Source organism: Jatropha curcas, chromosome 8 (assembly GCF_041381405.1).
Source record: "Jatropha curcas cultivar XTBG-Jc1 chromosome 8, XTBG_Jcur_1.0, whole genome shotgun sequence".
NCBI lineage: Eukaryota > Viridiplantae > Streptophyta > Magnoliopsida > Malpighiales > Euphorbiaceae > Jatropha > Jatropha curcas.
Window position 1 is genome coordinate 4,243,630 of NC_143158.1, and position 14,875 is coordinate 4,258,504.

The 14,875-nt window shown below is 35.6% G+C and overlaps 3 protein-coding genes across 3 annotated transcripts; 1 reads left to right on the top strand and 2 right to left on the bottom strand.

Moving 5' to 3' along the window:
• Window positions 1-1,808: 1,808 nt before the first annotated feature.
• On the bottom strand, window positions 1,809-4,370 carry LOC105638180 (UPF0587 protein C1orf123 homolog). Its single transcript, NM_001308694.1, has 4 exons — window positions 4,269-4,370; window positions 3,358-3,465; window positions 2,597-2,764; window positions 1,809-1,931 (listed from the first exon to the last, which is right to left on the bottom strand). The coding sequence occupies exons 1-4, from the start codon at window positions 4,368-4,370 to the stop codon at window positions 1,809-1,811; spliced, it is 501 nt and encodes a 166-aa protein (NP_001295623.1).
• Window positions 4,371-6,365: 1,995 nt separating this feature from the next.
• LOC105638381 (protein neprosin) lies at window positions 6,366-8,456 on the top strand. The gene is made up of 7 exons (XM_020680950.3): window positions 6,366-6,635; window positions 6,726-6,812; window positions 6,898-7,152; window positions 7,306-7,467; window positions 7,561-7,614; window positions 7,696-7,842; window positions 7,938-8,456. Exons 1-7 carry the CDS (start codon window positions 6,462-6,464, stop codon window positions 8,316-8,318), a joined length of 1,260 nt encoding a protein of 419 aa, XP_020536609.1. The 5' UTR covers window positions 6,366-6,461; the 3' UTR covers window positions 8,319-8,456.
• Window positions 8,457-8,584: 128 nt separating this feature from the next.
• ELF3 (hydroxyproline-rich glycoprotein family protein) lies at window positions 8,585-14,125 on the bottom strand. The gene is made up of 4 exons (XM_012221942.4): window positions 13,271-14,125; window positions 12,023-12,888; window positions 9,990-10,041; window positions 8,585-9,865 (listed from the first exon to the last, which is right to left on the bottom strand). Exons 1-4 carry the CDS (start codon window positions 13,484-13,486, stop codon window positions 8,843-8,845), a joined length of 2,157 nt encoding a protein of 718 aa, XP_012077332.1. The 5' UTR covers window positions 13,487-14,125; the 3' UTR covers window positions 8,585-8,842.
• Window positions 14,126-14,875: the final 750 nt, after the last annotated feature.

Sequence of the window (14,875 nt, forward strand, 5' to 3'; positions counted from 1 at the left end):
AGTGAAAACCCGATTTAACCCCTGTCGATGGGGTAGTATTTTTCTTAAAGGAAAATCAAACTGATTTATAATATCATCTCCACCACTACCACTATAACTAATAATAATTTATCTATAATTATTGGTTCTGTGTTAAACAAGATAATAAACACACAATAATTTATGTAATGCAGTACTAAATATTATATTATGCAATGTCAATGTCTACCTAAAAAAGAAATGCTTTAGATATTTTTTTTATATAAATAAATATGTAATTTTGGACAAGTTGTAATCATCCTAAATGGGACACGATATTCACTATAGAGCTGCGGAGTTCCCAATCCCGATCTGTATCCAACGAGTCATGACGTATCGGCTGGCTTAATTCTCGCCATTATGCAGGCATATAGTTCAGAGGAACAGGATTTGATCTGTGTTGAGTCATTGGTGAACTAACTATCACTCAACGACTTCTCAATTGCCGGCAAAAAAAATCCATATTATTGGGATCTGAAAAGCAATCAATTTTATTATACTAGTTAAATCCAACACCACTAGGAAACCGCGCAAGCCCAACAAAAACTCTCTCTACATTCTTTTTGTTTTAAAAAATTTTCTAATCCAAGTTTTCCTTCCGTAAAAAAAATATTATGATTCCTAAAACGTAAAACTGGAAGATTAGATGACCTGGGAAATGAAATTGGATGATTTTGATATTAATGTAACAAAGACATTATCTGCCACGACTCTCCACGGCCATAACCAACAACCAATGCCATATGAATGCATGTATTGTGAGGTGAGAGTGGAGACGTGCGAACAACACCACCTAAATTGATTTTAACCCTTCTATCTGCCAGGAAAGGTGACCTAGCTGCTTCACTACCAGTCAACTACAACAAACTCCGGTTCAAAAATAGGGACATATTGCTTCTGTGACAGCAACCGTTCTATTAATTATATGAATACTTTTGAGTTTATTAAGGCTTTGGCTTTGAAAGAGTAGGCCATGCTCATCAAGGTAGTTGAAAAGGTTTCATATGGAGCTTAGAGGGACCTCGTCTCATATGGGGATTTGGGGGGCCAGAAGCAGGTGGATTTATGTGATCAGTTTTCTTCTGAACTTCAGGATATTTATACTGAAATTGATTCCAAGCAGGCTATTTCTTGCTATGAATCTGCTTTAAGAAATCTTTGCTCGAAAGACATAGTTAAACAAGGAAATGATTGTAATGGCTTAACGGCAACAGATGCTTCCTCCCATGGAACTTTGAGCGTCATAGGCTGTAATACCTCTCACACCAGAAACAGACCTTTTCACAAGACAAATCGTATGTGCATAGAAAAGATGACTTGTGTATGAAAGTTTTGTTTAATTTGCCAGCCCCAAAACGCCGAGGGGAGTGAATATGTTCATGGGACTGGCCAGTCCTAACAATTGGTCCTTGCAGCTACAGAATCATGGTTTTCCTGATCATCGTTCCAAACTGTTCAAGGCATTTTTTGGTCCATAAAACACTTTGGTAAAAAACTAATTTGTTCAAGCAGTACCATGACCAATATGCATGGGATGCCGTGTCACAAATGTAACTATACACATACTGGAAGATGACATATCAAAAGCTTCATATCCCAATTCTATCTGTTAATCAGTCAAAAGTGTGTAGATTATCTATGGAATATAACCCAAACTTGAAATATTGTATCAAACCAACACCAGACATTGGTTTCATGCCTACTACATATACAGCAGTCACTTTTCTACCTCATCCACAAGATATCAGTTTGGTTTTCAATACGAAGACAGCATGCAGAAGGTAAATAGTCTACTTGGCAACTTCAAATTTAGAAGAAAGGTTGGATATCATTACTGGGCACTCCCCTTTCTCATCATATTCAGCAAATTCACCTCCAGACAAATCAATGTTTTCAAACTTAGTCCCTGCAGTCTGCACAAATGACAGGGTGTAAGAAAAAGAAAACATAAACATAACATGAAAACACATCAGAAATTGTAAGAGAAGTGGAACTCCAGCGAAGCATGTCTAGAAATCTGTTTACTAGCTTGCGTTGAATATTTTGACAAGCAGTGTAGTTTATACTTCTTATTCTTCTTCTCTCTTCACAAACATACACACACCAGCACAAATATGCTTTTGCTCAAATGATATCAGAGACAAACAGACAAAGAAAACACGAGTTTTGCAGATTAAGAATATCTAGCATCCTTGGCATTGAAGGAAACTATATGACACCATTTTGTGTTGCATAAGATGTGACACGCTCGTCAAAATATTTCATGAACTAGTAATATAGAGTAATGTCTTATACGTCCAAGTCCCAATCTTTCAAACCTCTTAAGCTAGGTGGACATGACTCTTTTTTTTTTTTTTTTTTTTTTTTTTTTTTTTTTTTTTTGAATACTTGCAAGATAAAACCAGCAGTGTCTTTACTGACTGAGATCTTATAATTCCATCAGATGTAGTCAAAAAATAAAAAATAAAAAAATAAAAATAGCTTTAACTGAACCCAAAAACTTTTATTGGTTCAAATTCAATAACAAAGACTCAAAGAGAGAAGAAATGAAGGGGAGGATTCATGATGAGAAACTTACAGATTCAGCTTTCCAACCATCACCAAATACAAAACCCTCAGGCTCGTAACCTCTACAATCAAACATCATCAATGGGGCATATTCCCCTTTCTCACTGATTTCTGGAGTTAGAGGTTTGCCTTTACCTGGTACCATCAGTATAGTTCCATCCCTCCCACAGAACTTGCACTATACAAAGAAAAGGGCAAAAAAAACATCATGCGCTAGTTAGCATTAGAAAACAACCATTTGGAGATCATAAAATATAGTCAATGAATTGAACTCCTGCAATACATGTAACTGATATCCCCAAAAACACCATGAGAACACACCCACAGAGGCACAACAAGATTATTATCATTTGTCATGAAACTGCAATATTATGCCAAATTTATTTCGTTTGAATCAGTGAATTCTCAGGCACAGAACAGTTCTAAATTACCTACATCACCAATTAGATTCTGCGTGTAAAATGGTGATAAATACAATCTGGAACTAACAACTTTATATAATCCTACAAAATGAATATCCACGAGCGAGAGAGACTCTTACTTGGCCACATTGAAATGTGAGAACAAAGGAAATTAATATGAGAGACCTTAAAATGTTGCTAATATCCAATCAACAGAAACATAAAATCGAGATGTAGAATCTGGAGTACCATACACCAGCACGCAAGATGAGGTATAAACATGTAGAAAACAAAAACAGAAGATCTGCTTCCTTTCAAATTTCCCATCAACCAAAAGGAGATTGACAGACATAACAAAAGAAATAATTACCTTCTGAACAAGATTAGCAGTTCCCCTGCCTGTTGGAAGAGGAACAGTGTCATTCAAGCTTACACATGTTTCTTTCTGGCTGACTTCTCCACACCTTCCACATTTCAACTAGATATCCAAAAAAAAAAAAAGAATTAACAGTCTCACAAGTAGATTCAGAAACAAATGAACCAGATGCAAGCAATATCTCAAACAAACCGAGATAGCAAATACTGAGGAAAGGGGATAATATCAAAATAATAGGAACAAAAAAACTGTATCGTCATTATAAATTGTCAAAGATAAAACAAGGGAAAAGGAACTCGGAAGAACTAAACAGAACCTGTAAAACTACAATGTAGAGATCTATCCATGCAATAAACTCAAATCCAGTAGAAATATAGATAAATTTACACAAAAATATAATGAAAACATCAGAGTACCATAAATTGAAGAAACAACAGTAAAATAGTAACTACCATCACATTAAGCTAAAATTATGTAGATTAAAATTTTGAAAAAGAAAAACCTAAAAATAGGCGAAAGGGAAAGCAACAGCAGAGCTAATAAGAAATAGAGGAGAATGAAAAGCAACAAACAACAGTAAAATTCACTGATTGATTAGAACTAATAATTTCTTAAAAACAAAAATGAAATACATAACAAATAACTATAAGAATATAGATTCGAAAAGAAGAAAGAAAATATAGAGACAATAACAACTTCAACAAAAATGAAGATGATACACAAACCTAATGAGACGAAGAATGGCTAACAAAACAGCAACTGTACGCATTAAAAATGCAGTGAAGAACAAGTGTAAGCGAAAACGCCAACCTCCACAAAATAAAAAATCCTAGTGCATATACAATGCTATTTCATATTATAAGTAGAGATGAAGAGAAGAACAAGGGAGGAGATTTTGAAGAAACCTTGAACAGGTAGGAAAAAGAAGGATCATCGCAGCCGCCCTGAGGCTGGAGGCTGGCGATGTTCTCGAGATCGGCGGTTATCATTAGCATGTAGTTCACCATTTTCCACTGGCTTTTGCGTCAAAATCAAGCTGTCCTTTTCTCTCTGCGCTCTCTGTACAGTAGGTGAAAATGCTGCTCGAGAAGGCTTTTCACCGCTTTTGACCCTTTTCATAGCACGAGACCTTGACTTTTGGATTTTAAGCCGGTGTAATTTGTTGCCAATGGTGCTGCGACACGTGGCTCTTGAAAAGAAACATATGGATAATAAGAACTGAATTATTCGTTGGCCTAAATCTGGAAAAGTCCGGTGATTAAAATTCGACTTCCACCCTTTCTCACTCCCTCATTTCGTAAAAATAAGCCCATTTTTTAGGGATTAAAAAAATAATTAACATAAATAAATACTAATAATTAGTATAAGTTTATTTAGTGACATTGTGAACAAATAGCAAAAACGGCATTGCAATGCATAAGTGGAAATTGCAGCCGATTAATTCATAAGAAATATAAAAATAAAACATTATACAAATACGTTGTTTAGATTTCAGGCCAGTGAAAGGAACATATATATTTATATAGATTAATCGCATTTAAAAAATTTTCATGTTTTTACTGATTTTATTTATTAAAAATTTATAATTATCATATTAAATATTTTTTAATTTTTATAAATTCATTGATTTCCACGTAAATATTTTTCTAAAGAAATTTAAATAGTGCATGAAGCATAACATATGGAAAAACAAATTCTTTTGAAACGGTCCATTAAGCTGACCCAACCCAAGTCATTATTCGGTTTAGAAATAATAAAACGGCAATATGTGGGCCATTTGCATATTAAATGGACCCAGGCCCATGCTTGTATCACCAACATGGATGAGAATCTCATGCAATAACTCCCTTTAGATTGGACTTCTCTGCCTTTTACTTGACAATTTTTTAATTACGTAGTATGATTTGCAAAAAAAATGAACTAATTTGCACAGAAGCTGCAATTACACAGTTATAATTTCAAATTATATGGTAAAAATAAAAGGTTAAATAGTGAGTATCTGCGACCTTTTGCGCATAGGCATCAACTTCAGCCATCTCGACTAGGCATAATCTACTTAGCTACTTTAAATTATATGCGTGTAAAAATCACATGTTTCACCTATTGAAAATGAGCTAATCAAAGCTTATGCTACTAAACAGATAAATGAATTGTTATGCACTCTTTAGTCTTTAGATTGTCTAAAAACCAGCATATTTATCATACAAATGGCCTCCTGTCCCTTCAAATATGTAGTGACTTGCCACGCAAAACATATTAGCACATCCCATACAAGCAAAGCGACGAGCAAGATGGTGCTGAAATTGTTGAGATAACTCTGTCATCTATTGTTAAAAATGTCAATGACTTGTCCATTAATTAAGAGGAACCATAACAAATTCCTGAAACCAAACCAAATTAATCCTGATTAGACAAAATTAATTACTGTGGAACTAAATTGCAAACATGGTAGCAGGGTTTAGGTTCAGCTATTGACAGCTTAATTGCTAATCACAAAAATTGACTATAAGAAGCTAGACTAATGTCTTGTCAAACCTGCACATCCACAGGTTTCTTATGTCAAATGTTAAAAGGAGCTATATAAAACTGGCAAATTTTGCTCTCCTATATTGTGCAAAAAGAAATTCAAACGAGACCCAATATCAATTCTTTTACTGTTTTGTCTTTTTTTTTTTTTTTTTTTTGTAATATAAAAGAATATTAGCACTCAAAATCAAATAAGACTTGTCTACGTCTGGATATGAGTCCATCGTACAGCAAATGGATTAAATAACAATATTTGGATAAACTATAAGCAAGTCTTTTCTTAATTATAGATGTAAATTTTATTTTGGGAATTTCATATGATACATATTACGTATGTTGTTGATGAAGATGTAAATGTAGAATGGATGATTAGAAGGTGAATCATGCAAATTTGTTTATGTACATTAGGTCAATATGTGTGTATATATATACACATATCTACAATTCAATTTTTGAGTACCTTGTCATTAGTGTGATTCTTAAATGATTATTACATCACAATATTAGTGCATTCATCATTTTTTAAAAGATTTTCTAAATCATTTTGCAGGATTTACCATTGATATTCAAAAATGGCAAAAAGATTTTGTTCTATTGGGTTTTCGCCTGAAGGAATGGTAATTCTGTTGGGAATTATTTTTTATGGTTTTGGAGTTTCGGAGGGCAACTTAATCCCTGGAAAGAAAATTTTGGAAGCTAGAAAGAGAATAGACAGTCTCAAAAGCCTTGCAGTAAAGACCATTCAGGTAAAATTTTCTGCTGTTTTCTCATATGAAATAGTCTTGCAAGTTGTAAAGGGTAACATATTTAGCAACAAATAAAATTTGTTCTTGCAGAGTGAAGACGGTGACATTATTGACTGTATTGATATCTATAAACAGCCAGCTTTCAATCATCCTGCTTTGAAGAATCACACAATCCAGGTCATAATTTTCTTTTTGTCTCAAAAAAATTATATATCCAGACTCGGTTTCTATTTCAACACTTACATTGTTGGTTTTTGTTCAGATGGAACCCAGTTATGATCCAACTATGGAGCCAACAACAACAGCAAGAAAAAGCACATTTGAGAAAAAGAATAAAGACTCACCTTTGATTGTGACATCACAACTATGGCAGAAAAATGGTAGCTGTCCTCCCGGAACAATTCCGGTTCGTCGAATTCAGGAAAAAGAACTGCTTAAAGCAGATTCAATTCAAGATTTTGGAAGGAAGAAGCCTAGCTTTCAACCAACCCCAGACCTCAGAGAGACAAATCGCTCGGTAGTATTACGTTTTGCGTTAATCTTTTTTAATTATGCTATGACAGAGGTTTAAACTTGTAAGCTGACAGTTACGTGACATTTTTAGCGCTGTTATATTCTATTCTTGATGGAAAGGACTAAGGAGTGGCTAATCTTTGGTTTTGTGAATCAGATGTCAATACTTCTGACAGAAGGTTTCAGTTACTCGGGAGTAAAAGGAGATATCAAAGTTTGGAATCCTTTTGTTGAATCTGATGATGAGTATAGTATTTCTCAGGTTAGCCTGAAAAGTGGACCTTGGTACAGTTTTGAAAGTCTTCAATCTGGATGGGCAGTAAGCACAAATTCTTCTTGAATTGAAACTGTAAAATGCTTAATAACCATGCAATTTTTCTTTTAGAACTGAAAATTCTATTGAAACTTTCAGGTGAATCCAAGTGTTTATGGGGACAGAAAAACTCGATTATTTGTATATTGGACTGTAAGCAAAAGCCATTATTATAAGAAATTTTCTTATTAAAATATGGTTATAAATAGCTAATGAGAAATGTTTATTCTTTAGGTTGATGCATATAAGACAACAGGTTGCTTTGATCTCACCTGCCCAGGTTTTGTTCAAACGAGTAATGAAGTTGCTCTTGGTGCAGCAATTTATCCTATATCAGTTCCATTTGGGCTACCATCTCAAATAACCATTTACATCTTTAGGGTAATAAACTCGCACTAGATAGCTTTTCTCTCATCATAAACTCAAACCATTTCTTAGTTTCCTTTTTGTAATTTTTGTTTTATGTTTGATTTTAGGATACAAGCACAAACAACTGGTGGGTGCAATATGGAGAGAAAATAAACTTAGGTTACTGGCCAGCTGAGTTATTTGGTTTATTACATAGTAATGCACATGGAGCTGAATGGGGAGGTGAAGTTTACAGCTTGAAATTAGGGCATCCACCACATACTAAGACAGCAATGGGCAATGGACAGTTTCCTGATGGTGTATTTGGCAATTCAGGAGCTGTTAGAAGATTACGAGTTCGTGAAAATTCTATCTTTTTAAAATTTCCAGAATGGGTTTCGACTTACCAAGATGAGTACGACTGTTATCGAACATATTATCAGGCAGATTACATGGATGAACCTGAGTTCTATTTTGGAGGGCCTGGCCAAAATCCTGTATGCCCTTAGAGCTTAAATATATTAGCTAGAACACGGTCACTCTGACCTACATAGTTGCATCAATTAACACTGAAATTTTCTAATTTCTTGGATTGATTAGCTTGATTTATATATTTTCAGATTACAAATTTCAGTAATTCGCTCAATATTTTTCACATCTGACAAAATGCACCTTCTGATTAATATTTAAGAGAAGAAATTTAAAGAAAAAGAAGAAATCAGTGCAAAATTTGTCATGAAACAGAGCAATTATTTGTGTTTAACTGCAAAATATATCCCATGCAATGACACCTCTATAACATTGATTTCACGTCGTATACAAAATACTATGAAAGCCAACATATTCATGTTACATTGGTTTGCTGTATTTCTTCCACCTTGGTATCTACATATGAATAGCCTATAATCAGTTCATCCAAAAAGAGGATAAATAACATTGCAAAATATCATGCCCTAATAAAGTACATGAGAATATGACAAAGCACACCATATGTAAGTTAGAAGAATCTCATATTAGACCAATCTCACATAAGCTAAATAGAGTTTTTATGTTTTCTTTCTGCCTGTATAGATTTGAAAATTCGTGCTGCTGATTCAGTAGCAGATCTTGGGTTGTGAGGCACGACTTTGATCACTCTTGTCGGCATGTCAGTCTCTTGAGGCTGAGAGGCTCCTTCTGGTGTAGCAGGAGCTACTGGGAACAGCAGCAGTGCATCTCTTCCTTCAGCAGCCTCAACAGTCCCAACTCCTTGCACTCTCTCCCCAGGGCTACTAGCTGTACTTCCCCGTAGTTCAGTGTCTTTAGATGCCCGGAACTTTGGAACTTGTGGAACGGATCCGCTCTTCTGATTCGGCAAATTACATGAGCTTTGATGTTGCACGTTAAAGTTTGCTCCCCCTCCTGAAACCTGACCAGTTTGACCAGTTGAACCAGCCCCTGCAAAGTAGTTCATTTGTTCCACTGCTGAACCTGACATGGCTGGATGCATAACTGGCATGCCATATGGAGGGAAATAACCATGAACACCAGGTATGAAGCCAGTTCCTTGATGGTGATGAGAAGAAGGTGGAATCCCATAGGTTGGATTAATAAAGTTACCGACCATGGGAGATGCGCCAAAAGGTCCGCATCCTCCACAGGCTGATCCCAAGAATCCTGGTGCATTGTATGGCTTGTATACAAGTCCTTCTGAAGGCGACATTACAGGAACTAGCCACTGATGTCCAAGTGAATGTTGGAAACACCAAGGACTCATTTTGGAATCAGTAGGTACAGGAACAGGTGGGGGATTCCCTAAATAAGAACCATTATTAGAAGGTTGACTACCATTTTTCGCAGAAGAAAATGATGTCTTCCCAATTGCATTCTCTGCAGAACATTCCATCTTATGGTTTGGTTTCTCGGGATAATCTTTGCGCTTAGCAACATGAACTGGAGGCGAGACCACAAATTCTGGTGGAAGTTTCTTTGCCGGAGAAACCTTTGTAGGAGGTGTCCCGAGGTAAGTACCATCTTCAAGTAAAAGATCTGGCGATGCAGCTATCAGACGCTGAACCTGCATAAAAGCAAAATATTTAAGATATTCCCTTTTTCATCAACCATACATATATTGACAAATATTTTTAGTCAATCTGATTCTGGGAGAAGAATCTATTTTAACAGTTACAAGGATATCTTACCTTAATCAGTCTATGCAACTCAAACACTTGAACAGCAAACAACCTTTGTTGACTGTAGAGAGTAACAAGAGTTGGATCAAGAACATTAACCACGCAAGTTTGGGAAATGAATCTATAGTAAGCAAACAGATGGAGCTAGAGAATCAGCTAAATATTAGTTCATAATCTGGCACAGCATAGAATAATTCTTAAAAGACCTACACAACCAAATTTAGGACTAGAGCATGGTTACATCAGTTGAACTGAAAATATGTAAATTTCATTACATGTGCTGATGCTCACTCTATGTGAAGCCTTTCAGACACTGTGCAGATCCATGAGAAATCTATTATTAAATTCATTTTACATGCAAGATTGTGTATGAACAAATTCGTGATATACATTACAAAGCTTTGGCAAGCATTTTGTAGTGCAAAATCAGTCATAGAAATATAGATGTAAAAGCTTCTAGCATTGATGAATCATAAGTACACCTTGGCAGTAATTTTCTATGAGAGTGAAAACATGCAGAGAACATTCTGCATGCCAAAAACTTACTTCAATACAAAAAAAAATCAGGCAGGAAGCAGAAAAGGCAAGGCTTTGCAGTTACAACATGTACATACTATACAACTCTTTATTTAATTAGATAATTACTAATTTAATTAACAAAAATTGAAAACATTTACATGTGCAAGCTGTACACAGAAAATCACAAGATAAAGAGTGGGTACAAACAATATGAATCCTAGCCCCAAATTCCAACTTAGAACACCAAGAGACTGACTATAGGTTTGGCACCATGTCCACTACCCATTGACTGTCAATTACTCTCCAGTTTCCCTATTCCATAATGACCAATCAACAGATACCAGAACCATCCTCCAACACTTTGCTGCCGCTCCAAGCCCTCGAGTGTCACAGATGGGAAAAATCTTCAACAGTGCAGGGAAAATAAAGCAAAACCAACCGAGACAGGAATATCTTCAAGAAGATAGTAAAAAGCAATGCATGACGTGATGATAAACTGTCTCGGAGGCAACTTGAACACAGTACCTAAATTAGTACTGTCCATCTCCCTGCTGTAAGATGATCCACCATTTGCCATCGAGGGCATTTAGACAAACAAACACGCCAGATTGGATGCATCCCTGGAACTCCACACTATCGAATTCTCCCTTGCCCATAGCCATGCATACAACTCTCCATTCCAAAACAGACAATCATTCCATTTTCCTGAAGTTAGCATTCCACATGGCATTTCAACAATCTAATTTAGTTGTTCAATTATGAAGAAAACTAATCCCAATAACAATAAAATGTAGAAGCTTCCTTGATGAAACTTTATCAAGTATCCTTTTCAGGGTAAAAAAAATTCCAGTTTTGCAGATCCAATACGAAAAATAAGGTAGACAATCAAAGCTCATATATATGAAACTTAGAGTCACAAATAGTAATTACATGTTGGCCAAGCCCCAGAACAGAAATGAATTGTACAAATAAATATGATAAAATCAGAATGGAAGCACTATCACAAAACCCTCACAACTGTTTATAAGATGAAAATTGTTCAGAGAGAGAGAGAGAGAGAGAGAGAGGGAGTAGTACAACAATAACAAAAATATGGAACAGGAAAAAAAAGGACTAGCATCAAATCAATCTGAGCAAAATTTATAATGCAAATAACATCTTGTTTTCTTCTAACAATTTTGATTTTCAGTCCACATCCACCATTAAGATTGGAGATACTCAAAGCAAAAGGCTCGAAAAAAAATGAATGTATATAGGTTGATTTCCTATGTTATTCCCAATTCTTTTTTATTTTCTTTCCTTTTTTTTTTTTTTTCATAAGCATGCAAATATAAATCAGAACAGAGACTAGACAGCACAAATGAGCGTTAAGAAGAAAAAGATCAAAAGAATGTCTTTCATTTATGGAAGTGAACAATGAGTTACTACAATTAGAAAAATATAATATTTTGTACCATCATACTCTTTAAATTCATCAAGATGCAAGGGTATTGGTGGTTATCAAAAAAGCAATAATAACTTACTTGACAATTGCCCTTCTTGCTTTCCAGAAATGTTTCTGACCAATTATTCCTACAACTTCATCAGGCGAAATATCCAATGCTGATATAGAATCCACCATGGAGGTCTCAGAGACATCATCACTTTTATCTCCATTTCCAAATTGTAATGACCTACACGTCTTCTCTCCACTTAATTCACAGTCAATTTCAGGTTTGTTGGGACTACTACAATCTTCCCTTGAGAGAGAGTCACTTCTTGGACAGAAAATATTTCCTTTTTCTATTTCTCTTGTCAGCTCAGGAACACCTTCACCATTTCCACTGTTATCTTGCTGCAAAAAAGCTGTAGACTCTTGTTGCAAAAAATCATCATTTTCACAAAATCTGCTAAAATTAGCTCCAGGGAGATCTGGATTTTGTTGATTTTGATATGCATCCCCAAGGCTAGCTATCTTTTTTCTAGTCGCAAACTTTGTGGAAGATCTAACTGAATGATCCCTACTTGAGACACAAACCTCTAGTTTCTCCTCACTTTGGTTTCTTGTATCCAGTCTCAAATTGGGAACTCTGGAGCTATAATTTTTTTTGTCACTATCACCAGCATCTTTTACTTTCACTGAATGACTTAAATAATTTTGGCTGAAGGGAGTGGGTTTTCCCCCATCAATACCATTCTGAGATTTAGGAAGACATCCACCCATCCCAGATTGAACAAATACAGGTACTCTGAAATCGTCTTCATATCCTACCTTCTTTCTCTGCTCAAGTTGGGGTGATGAAGCATTCAAGTTGCCTCCAGATGAGTGAGAATGAAGATTCTCAACCAGATGAGATGATGTAGGAGGAACATGATTTGGGAACTGCAAACTCCTTTCAAAGCCACTCCCCTGCATATAAGTTGGCTACAAAGATCAGAAATAACAAACCACCATCCCCATTGACACAGGCACATAAGCAGGCAAGGAGCGTTTGTGTATGCCAGCACAGACACACACACCCCAAAGAAGAAGCAAATATCGACCAGAATACACAAAAATAGTTGCGATCCCAATTTCGCAAAAGCAGAAATTGAGACAGCAAAAATAATCAATTCCATTATGCTATAAAAATAAATAGTCTAGCTATTCCTTTTTACACGACCAAAATAGTGGTCTATTGTTCGTGTCTAGAAACTTAGTCGAACAACCCATAAAATTAACACAATAAGTTATAGAGCAATGACTGATTATAAATATCATACAACAAAATAGTATCAAATTCAACAGCTACCTGGCTTGAGGATGCTGCAGGAATCAAGTTGCTAGCTTTACTTGGGTTAAGAGGCAAAACAGCATGATTAAACCTCTGAGAAGGAATACTAAGCTGCTCATAAAGGGCCATCTTGTTCCTTGGAGGAGCTCTTGGCCCTCCTTTCTCCGTGTCATTCACATGAAGCCTAGGGAACATAGGCCCCATTATCTTTTCATCATCCTTTCCTCTCTTCATCTCCTCTATTCGTCTTTCAAGCTCAAGACAAACCCAAAACCAGAAGACTCATTTTCTCATTTAGCACACCAGACGAACCCATGATCCCACCTCCAAAACAGAAAATCCGAACCACAAAAGTGATAATTTTGAAACTCAAATACCTTCAGCTGCTATTCCTCAAGAAACTGATCAATTCCTCAAGAACAGAGAAGAATTTAGACCTCAAAATCCAAATTCATCAAATCACAAAACGAAAACCGACTCCAACTTTCAGCAATGTAGCTAAATCCTCAAAGTACCCAAAAGCCCAATCCTCGAGAATATCAGAAAAGCCCAGAAGTTCTAAGTCAATTCCCTTTAGACAAATAGTGCTTTTGAAGCTGAAATTGGTGAGAGAAAGAAGAAGGAATACCTAATTGAGTGGTAAAAGTAGATAGAAATATAAGAGAAGGACAAAAGATCTGCAGAGAAAACCCGCACAGAAAAGTAGTACAAGTCTAAATGGTAAATGGGGCAATTTTTAGGGATTTCGAATAACACAAAGAAGAAGAAGAAGATCATCGGCTTCCTGAAAAGGATAAAGGTAGAAAAGTGCTCCTTTGTGGGCCCTTTTGGATTGAACCAGAAGCGCTCTTTTGTGATTTATGAATTGTTAGCTCTGATCTGGCACTTATCGCCAATTGGCTTGGCGATTTTATTTTATTACTAATAGTTTTTAGTGATTAATTAATCGCTAGATTTCATTATCAATAATTATTAATAAAAAATTACTGAAATGGATTAGGCTGGTCCCTTGACCGTACCATTGTCCAAACTTTGGCGAACGGTAGACACGGGCCAGTAACTTTATGGAAGACAGGGTTTGGTTTTAGATAGACTGACAGCAGCGTTTTTGCTCCGAAAGCCCAATATGTTCAATAAAAAGAAAATTCCCAAAAAAAAAAAAAAATTCGACAGTCTGTTAAAAAAAAAAGAATAATATAAGTACCTCATAATATTTCTGTGATAGAGAAAGTATACAAATATATAATGGGAACGATCACAAGGGAATGAAATTAAGTTTTCCGGTAAAGATTAAGATTTTTTTTAATTTAATTCACTCTCAATGGGAAATTCAATGAGGTAATGTAGACTATTGCTTGACGCTAGGAATAGGATTAGGATGATGGTTTCCTTGTTGGATTTAAATTAAAACCTTTTGGCCCACATAATCCCAGCAATATTCTCCCTTTCAACCATATAAGTGGTTTGGTTAATTGGTTTGGAATTGACACGTGCCGGTAGTAGATATATTGATTTTGGAGTTTCCACTTTTGAATGGCTGACAGCTCGAAGAGCAATATCCTTCAAAAAGTGAAAAGAGAGAAGAATTTTTGTAGAAATGGATTCGGTCATAGCAGAAAGGTT

Bases quoted from the DNA above. Each gene is read 5' to 3' on its own strand.
- LOC105638180 (NM_001308694.1), bottom strand. From the start codon at position 4,370: ATGGTGAACTACATGCTAATGATAACCGCCGATCTCGAGAACATCGCC. The intron at 3,466-4,268 runs GTTTCTTCAAAA...TTGGATATCTAG, and splicing joins CTTTTTCCTACCTGTTCAAG to TTGAAATGTGGAAGGTGTGG. The intron at 1,932-2,596 runs GTAAGTTTCTCA...TCATTTGTGCAG, and splicing joins ATGGTTGGAAAGCTGAATCT to ACTGCAGGGACTAAGTTTGA.
- LOC105638381 (XM_020680950.3), top strand. From the start codon at position 6,462: ATGGCAAAAAGATTTTGTTCTATTGGGTTTTCGCCTGAAGGAATGGTA. The intron at 6,636-6,725 runs GTAAAATTTTCT...TTGTTCTTGCAG, and splicing joins TTGCAGTAAAGACCATTCAG to AGTGAAGACGGTGACATTAT. The intron at 7,153-7,305 runs GTAGTATTACGT...TTTGTGAATCAG, and splicing joins TCAGAGAGACAAATCGCTCG to ATGTCAATACTTCTGACAGA.
- ELF3 (XM_012221942.4), bottom strand. From the start codon at position 13,486: ATGAAGAGAGGAAAGGATGATGAAAAGATAATGGGGCCTATGTTCCCT. The intron at 12,889-13,270 runs GTAGCTGTTGAA...ACTTATATGCAG, and splicing joins CTGCAGCATCCTCAAGCCAG to GGGAGTGGCTTTGAAAGGAG. The intron at 10,042-12,022 runs GTAAGTTATTAT...TACTCTCTACAG, and splicing joins GCAAGAAGGGCAATTGTCAA to TCAACAAAGGTTGTTTGCTG.